This window comes from Mus caroli, chromosome 7 (assembly GCF_900094665.2).
Source record: "Mus caroli chromosome 7, CAROLI_EIJ_v1.1, whole genome shotgun sequence".
NCBI classification, from domain to species: domain Eukaryota; kingdom Metazoa; phylum Chordata; class Mammalia; order Rodentia; family Muridae; genus Mus; species Mus caroli.
Genome location: NC_034576.1, coordinates 26,674,855 through 26,683,723, shown reverse-complemented (window position 1 = coordinate 26,683,723; position 8,869 = coordinate 26,674,855). Strand labels below are relative to the sequence as shown.

The following is an 8,869-nucleotide window of genomic DNA, read 5'->3' as shown; positions in this document are numbered from 1 at the left end:
TGAGGGGCTGGGGGCGTGGCTCAGTGGTAGAGCCCCTGCCTAGAATCCCCCAGTGAGGAGCTGGGGGCGTGGCTCAGTGGTAGAGCCCCAGCCTAGAATCCTCGGGGGTGGGGTCCTCGGGTCTAGGTAGAAGAGGATAGTGATTTGAATCAAAGAAGTTACCTGTAAGCTATTTGCAGGCTTCAGGAAAGTAAGACCTGAACTGACCTCTTCCTCCTCAGCTTGTGGGTGCGCCACCTCAGTACAGGACTATCACCGCACGAGACAGTCAGTCACAGTCCTGAGTCCTGCAAGTGTCCCCTTGCACCAGCCACCTTCAGTAGCAGGAGGAGAAGTGCTTGACCTCATGTTTGTCTCTTCACAGATTCAAGTCATCAAGATTGAGACAGAAGACAACAGAGAGACCCGCTCAGCCAAGGACGCTCTGCTCTTGTGGTGCCAGATGAAAACAGCCGGGTGAGCGCCCCCCTCCTCAGAGGCGGGTGGGCCTGCAACCTTGGGCTTCCTCCCAGAACAACAGCTTAAGGAGGAGCACATACCCATTGTCAATTTTTTTTTTTTTTTTTTTGTCCCAGACTGGTAAATGAAGTAGGTCTCTAACCTTGGTGAACAAATGTAAGGATTTCAAAAGCCGCGTTCAAAGGCAACGCTAGCAGAGGCTTTAGGAAGCAGTGTGGAGGAGCTAGTGGTGTGGCTCAGCTCTGAGACTGCTTGCCTTAGAGCACACAATTCCGGGTTTGATCCCAGTGCTGTCAAAACAAAACGAAATCCCCCAAACAGCGATGCCGACAGAGATGGCTGTCCCTAGCCTGTCCCTGTCCCTCTGTTTTCCTCTCTCGGAATCCTGCCACTCAGGATATTATAGGCACCTATGTGTAGCCTCTCCCCCAAGTCCAAGTCCCGGCCAGCTTGCCCCTGTCAGTAGTCACCTCTATCTAGAATCTTGTAGCCTGGACAGTGAGATTCAAGGTTCTCCTTTGTGGATGAGAGGGTGGGGTGGGTACAGGCTGTAGTGCGTTCTCCTTAGATGCCCAGCTTTGTGGGGAGGGACATGGCACACACTCCAGTGCCCCATGGAGAACAGGGGTGGGGGAACAGGGGGAACAGATGGGAAGGGGTGGGCTTTGTATGCCTTATCCTTCTTGGACTGTCTTGTGAAGCCATCTGTTTCTCATGTCTGGCTTTACCTCAGCCAGCTTTGGCCCTCTCTCACCATCCTCTGCTTCCTTCCTCTTTCTGTCTCCTCTCCTGCCTTCCTGTCTCTCCTCTCCATTTTCTCCACACCTTTCTGTCTCTGCCTCCTTCTTCCTCACTCTTCCCCCATCACCTCCTATTTTATCCTCATTTGCTTTCCTTCTTCATATATCTCTCTTCTTCTACATGTCTTATCTGTCTGTCCACCTGTCTGTCCATCCGTCCATCCATTTATAAATTATTTTTAAATGATTTTCTTTTCATTTTAACGATTTTTATTTATTTTTTGTTCTATGTGCATTGGTGTTTGTCTGCATATATGTCTATGTGAGAGTGTCAGATCACTTGGAGCTGTGTTACAGACAGTTGCAAGCTGCCATGCGGGTGCTGGGAATTGAACTCCGGTCCTCTGGAAGAACAGCTAATGCTCTTACACCGTTGAGCCATCTTGCCATCCCACACCCATCAGATATTCACCTTTCTCTTCTTCACTCCTGTTCTTCTCCTCTGACTCATTTCTGTCTCTGTTTCTTCATTCCCCATATCCAGTTACCCTGAGGTAAACATCCAGAATTTCACCACCAGCTGGAGAGATGGCCTGGCCTTCAATGCCCTCATCCACCGTCACAGGTATCAGCTTGCTCTGCCCTCTACCCTCACAGCCCTGAGGCCACACACTTGTACACACACACACACACACACACACACACACACACACACGACACAGAAAACCTCTCTCTTTACCTTTACTCTTTCATATACACTTATTTCCCATTGGACACATGTTTTTCTCAGAGGTACACATACCCACACAGACTCTTGTCCTGTATACACGTGCACCTTGCACAGGTATGTGTCCACACATTGAAATACCCATACATATATACACCCAAAATAGGGAATACATTTCCAGATGTCTTAGTTTGATTTTTACTGAAACACTGACCAAAATCAGTTTTGAGCATCTTTTTTTTTTTTTTTTTTTTTTTTTTATTTTTTTTTTTTTTTAAAAAACCCGACCAAAATCAGTTTTGAGCATCTTTTTTTTTTTTTTTTTTTTTTTTTAGACTTATTTATTTATATGTAAGTACACTGTAGCTGTCTTCAGACACTCCAGAAGAGGGAGTCACATCTCATTACAGATGGTTGTGAGCCACCATGTGGTTGCTGGGATTTGAACTCCAGACCTTCGGAAGAGCAGTCGGGTGCTCTTACCCACTGAGCCATCTCACCAGCCCTTTGAGCATCTTATAAAGGTTCTTTTATGTGGTTGAGACTCTCAGGTCACACCCCATCACTAGAGAAGTCAGGGCAGAAACGTAAGGCAGGGGCCTGGCAGCAGGAGCTGAAGCAGAGGCTATGGAGGAATGCTGCTTACTGCTTGTTCCTCATGGCTTGTTCTGCTTCTTTTCTTATGTAACTGAGGACCCTCTGCTAAGGGATGGCACCACCCACAGTGGGCCTGGACCCTCCACATCAATCATTAATCAAGAAAATAAAGTCACTCTGATGACTACATTTTCTCAATTGAGGTTGCCACTTTCCAGATGACTCTACCTTTTGTCAAGATGGCAAAAAAAACCTAGTCAGCACATGGACAGATACCTGGTCTGCCTACTATTCACCAGAGAGGGGCTGGAAGTGTGGCTCAATGGTAGAGCCTTTTCCTAGCATGTGGGAAGCCAATTGACATGCACAGCCAGGATGGGGGACACGTTCCTAGTGTATGGTCTGCTTTGGAATATACTCAGAACCTCTATATCCCCCCAGAGCCCTGCTCCCTGGATCCCACACGCTCATGTACCTGTACCCCAAGGCCTCACACTAAACAGGCTGACGGTTGAATGTCTGGAAAAGGGATACCCACATCGTACCTAATCCTTTCCAAATGACAGACTAGGAAACTGGAGCCTAGGGAATGGAGGGAATGTGTTCAGGTGTGGCCAAAGCCAGGGCCTGCTTCTTCCTGGCACATGCAATTTACTCACAGTCGCCAGTCTCACACAAACACCTCCTCCGTAAGATCTAGACACCTCCTCCACAAAAAGAAAAAACTCCACAAGCTGGGACTAGGTCATATTTGCCACCAGACTGCATTTACAAAATGTCTTCTACATCCCAAGCACCATCCCTTGCTCTCTGTGAGAACGTTTAGTATTCACTGACCCCTGTAGGCATTTGCTATTTGTGTCATCTATTCACAATGAGGAAGCCTTCGGAGAAAAGGGACACTCAGCCAGAGTGACACGGCCAAGGTGCTCCTGACCTCACACTTCTAGTTGTGACAGGATGCTATATATACTACTCTTGAATAGATATATGTGCAGTCTATCCATATACATGCCCTGTATACAATACATGCATGTACACACACATACACACATAAATAGATATACCTGAGCATATGTACTAGATATGTGTGCAGTCTATTCATATATATGTCCCAAACACAACATGACACATACATATACATATGCATCCATACACACACATATATATAGTATATGCACATATACACATATATAATATACACACATATATGCATATATGTGTATGTATATACACACATATGTATATATGTATCTGCTCATATATATGTGTATATATGTGTGTGTGTATATATATATATACATATATATGAGCAGACACATATACATACATATGAGCAGACACATGCGCTTCATCTACACGCAGCCCAGATACTACATATTGATGTATATAAATACACCAGAAGAGCCAGGGATGGTGGTCGATGCCTTTAATCCCAGCACTTGAGAGGCAGGGGCAGGTGGATCACTGTGAGTTCAAGCCAGTCTGGTCTACACAGCAAGTTCCAGGACAACCAGAGCTACAAAGAAAGAAAGAGTCTCAAAAATCCAAACAAACAAACAACAAACAAACAAACCAGAAGGTTCTTTGATGCCCAGCCTGATGGCCTGAGTTTGCTTTCCAAAACCCATGCGGTAGAAGGAGAGTTAACTCCTGGAGTTGCCCTCTCACCCCAACACGTGCACCATGGTATGTGTGCCCTCCCAAAGAAATAAATGTATGTTAAAAAATAAGGTTAGTATAGCTGGGCAGGGGGTGTGTATATTATATATATGTATATACTATATATATGTATATGTGTGTGTATATGTGTGTGCGTGTACACACATATACACACACACACATATCATGTGTTTGGGACATGTATATGAATAGACTGCACACATATCTAGTGTATGCTCAGGTATATCTATTTATGTCTGTATGCTTTTAGTCCCAGTACTCGGGAGGCAGAGGCAGGCAGAATTCAAGGCCAGCCTGGTCTACAGAGGGAGTTCCAGAACAGCCAGGGCTATACAGAGAAACACTGTCTTGAAAACCAAGAAAAAAAGAAAAAAAAAAAAAACAAATACACCCAAGTAGACATGAGTGTACCACATATACGTGTGGATTGACCATGATCTAATATGTACGAGTGCACACACTCTGACCACTATGTAATGCTGTGTCCAAGTAGATATGTGGGCACCATGTGTACACATACTCCCACACAACACATGGCTGTGCAGATTCGTATTGCCAGACACTCCGACAGACTTACACAGCCAGGCACCAGGTGGGCTCTGATCACATGCAGACAGAGCCGCTCGTCTGTGCACCCAGTGATAAATACACATGGATACATGTTTGCACATGCCCTCACAATGCATGCTCCAGGCACATGCTTGCCTAGGTTGTAGCACACACACCTTTTCCTCCTTGCCTCCTTGGCTGGGTTGTGACTCTCACCTGGGTGGGGCTCAGGTCAGGGTGTCTTCTCACCTGCTTGCTCACTGGCTCTGGAGTCTGCCTGCTGCCTGCTGCTCTGTGCCCCTGCCCAGGCCTGATCTTGTGGACCTCAGCAAACTTACCAAGTCCAACGCCAACTACAACCTGCAGAGAGCTTTCCGCACAGCCGAGCAGCACCTGGGGCTAGCACGTCTGCTGGACCCCGAAGGTGAGCCCCATCTGGTCCTGTCTGAATCCTTCCCAATTCCACTGTGAAAATACCTCCATCTCCCCCCAGAACCACACCGGAGCCCATAGTCATTCCAAACCCCACTTCACTCCCCAAGTCTCTCTCGTCTTCATCCCTCCCCCTTCCCAGCCTGTATCCTCCTCTCTCCATCATCAGCCACACCCCTACCTTATCCCAATGGAACCCTTCTTCTCCTCACCTTTGATTCCATTTCTAAGCCCTACTTTTCTCTCCAGTCCCAGCTTTAAAACAAGTGCCTTCTCCAGTTCTCAACTATGTCTCCACCACTAGCCACAACATCAACTCTAACTTATTCCTTTTGTTGTTGTTGTTCTGGTGCTAGACATTGAAGCTAGGACCTGGCACATGTTAGGCAAGAGCTCTACCACTGAGTCAATGCCCAAACCCCTCACAGGTGGACCCTACAGCAGGGGCTCTACCACTGAGCCACGCCCCCAGCCCCTCACTGGGGGATTCTAGGCAGGGGCTCTACCACTGAGCCACGCCCCCAGCCCTCACTGGGGGATTCTAGGCAGGGGCTCTACCACTGAGCCACGCCCCCAGCCCCTCACTGGAGGATTCTAGGCAAGTACTCTGCCACTGAGCCATATCCCAGTTTTGCATTTACTTTATTGTTTTGGCACAGAGCCCTTGAGTTTGCCATCCTCTTGCCTCGGCCTTCCACGTGTCTGGGATAACAGGTCTGCCCTATCAGGCCTGGCTCTTACCTTTACTCCTCTCTCCTTTCCTATCCTCACGACCTCATTTCTATCCTGGCTACCCTCTATCTACCTCCAGCTACCACTCTGGCTCACTTGCAGCCCCTGCCCATCTTCTGTCTATTCCAGTGCTGTTCCTCACTTCATCCTTTGTGGCAATCCTCAGTGCTCCCTGGCACTGCCAGTCTCCCACCTCTGACATAACAGCATCTTCCTTCTCTGAGCACAGACGACATAGCTGCATAGCTGGGGTGGCTCTCGGAGTGGTTTCCATTTATTCTCACACTCTTCTCTTTCGCCCCCACACTAATCTTACTGAAGAGCTGTTTTGTTTACTTTTGCCGTACTGGGGATCGAACCTAGGGACTTGCACATGCTAAGCGTGTGTTCTAAACCTGTGCACCATCCCAGCCTGCCAACTCTGGCTTTTGTTGTTGTTGTTTGTTTGTTTTGATACACGGTTTCTCTGTGTAGCCCTGGCTGTCTTGAAACTCACTCTGTAGACCAGGCTGGCCTCAAACCTAGAGATCTGCCTGCCTCTGCTTCTTTAGTGCTGGGATTAAAGGCATGAACCACTAAGCCTGTCTTCAGCTGTGTTTTAACGAGATGGGAATGAAGTCCCAGTTTTATTTCTCTTGCTCCAATTAAATACTCCGAGAAGATGCAACTTAGAGGAGAGAGGGATTATTTTAGCTCACTCACGGTTCCAGGTTACAGCTCATCATTGTGGGGAAGTCAAGGCAGCAGGAATTTTCAGCAGCCGGTCACATCAGAGCCACAGTCCACAGATAGGAGAAATGCATGCGTGTGTGCTCACTTGCTTGTGATCAGCTACATTTTTTCACTCAGACGGGACATGCCCCCTTGCCTAGAGAATGATGCCGCCAAGGGTGGGCTGGGCCTTCTCACATCAATTAACTGAGTTAAGACCATCCCTCACAGACACATGCAGGTCACCGATTGGAACTGACCCTCACACCCACCATATGCTGCGCAGCAGTACGCATGGTCTCAGTGCTCGCTCTGAGGTGCCTACAGAGCCAGAAGCATTCGATCCCGTGGGGCTGGAGTTATAGGTGGCTGTGAGCTGTCCTGGGTGGGGCTGAGAACGAAATGCCAGTCTTCTGCAAGAGCACCGCTCTCTCTTAACTGCTAAGCCGCCTCTTTCCCTCCAGCTCCTCATTCCTTTATATTGTTGAGACAGAGTCTTATGTAGCTCTGGCTGACTTTTTACTATGTAGCCAAGGCTAGCCTTGAGTCCCTGCTCTTCCTGCCTCCACCACCTAAGGGCTAGGAGTGCAGCTGTGTGCCACCGCACAGCTGGCTATTCTTTCTAAGTTTCCCCATGTTCCTGGGAGGCAGGGCTTGAGAACTGTCATCACTGTAACAGTGGGAGAGACTGGGACTCAGAGGTTAAAGCCATCCCTAAGGACATATGGCAAGTGAGGTGTTAAACTGAGATCCAAATGTGCTCCCTTCGAAACCCGAGTCCTTAATGTCACACCCCACTTGGCATACTTGGTGAGTGTTTCTTGAGTTGCAGCTGAGTGCTAGGCATGGCAGGGGCTGTGAAGGAAAAGGACAGGCCTAGATATCTCACAGAACTCAGGTAATGGTGTGGTCCTGATTTAACCTCATGTCCTGATGCCTTCAAAAAGGAAATGATAAGCTGTTATGGGGGCAGGTTGGAACTTGGTGGATGTTCACTAGCCTTTGCCTAGCATGTGCAGAACACACATGTACATACACACACACACAGAGAGACACAGATATACACATATACATATACACACAGACACATACAAATACACAGGCATACACAGACAAACACACACACAGAGACACACATACAATTACATAGGCACAGGAAGATACACACACAGAGACACATACAGACACACATATACTCACAGACAGACACACAGACACTGACAGACAGACACAGACAGACACACAGAGAGACAGACAGATGAATACACAGACACACATACAAATATACAGACACATACAGACACACAGACACATGTACAGAGACACACATATAAACACAGACACAAACACACAGAGAGACATAGACACACACACAGACACAGACATACTAATGCATAGACTCACACATAGACACACAGACACACATATACACACAGACACAGGCAGACACATAGATACACAGACAGACAGACACACACACACAATATTATGAGGGAGAAGGATGAAAGAAACTGAGATAAGGAATGCAGACCCAGGCAGGGTGAAGAGCCTTGTGTGAGGGAATTGAGTTGAGCTGTGAGTGTTACGCATACAATAGGGGAACAATATCGAGGCAGCAAGAAGGATGTGCCCCAGGCCTGAGGGATAGGGATAGGACAGTGTTCAGAAGTAATTCCAGGGGCCACTGAGATAGCTCAACCGTAAATGTGCTGCCACTGAGCAGACAACGTGAGTTTGGTCCCAGAGCCCCACCTGGTAGAGGAGCCAGCTCCTCATGGCACATAACTAACTTAATGTAGTCAAATAACTCTAGTCCGTTTATTGGTGGTTGTCTGTCTGACTACGCTTGATCCCATGATTTAGAAGATCCCCACTGGGCAGATTAAAAAAACAATAACAAAAACAACCCCTTCCCCAGAAAGTGTAACTTTAGTCACAGGGTACCCAGCGCCCTCTTCTGGCCTCTGGGAGTACTGCACCACATGTGATATACAGACACACATGTAGGCAGAACACCCATACATATAAAATGAAAATGAAGTTTAAAATTTTAAGAAAAAAAAAAGCCAGGTGGTGGAGGTGTACACCTTTAATACCAGCACTTGGGAGGCAGGTAGATCTCTGAGTTCAAGGTCAGCTTGAACTACAGAGTGAGTAGTCAGGGCCACACAGAGAAACTTTGTGTTAACCCCCCCCCCACACACACACACAATTTTTTAAGAAAAAAGAATAAAAAAAA

General features: G+C 47.4%; 1 protein-coding gene across 1 annotated transcript in view; it reads left to right on the top strand.

Moving 5' to 3' along the window:
• The window catches only part of Sptbn4 (spectrin beta, non-erythrocytic 4), a 92,745-nt gene that overhangs the window by 19,725 nt on the left and 64,151 nt on the right, over positions 1–8,869 (top strand). The window contains exons 5-7 of the mRNA XM_029479955.1: positions 365–456; positions 1,744–1,824; positions 5,064–5,179. Coding sequence (XP_029335815.1) covers positions 365–456; positions 1,744–1,824; positions 5,064–5,179 — 289 coding nt within the window. The remainder of the gene's footprint in view (positions 1–364; positions 457–1,743; positions 1,825–5,063; positions 5,180–8,869) is intronic.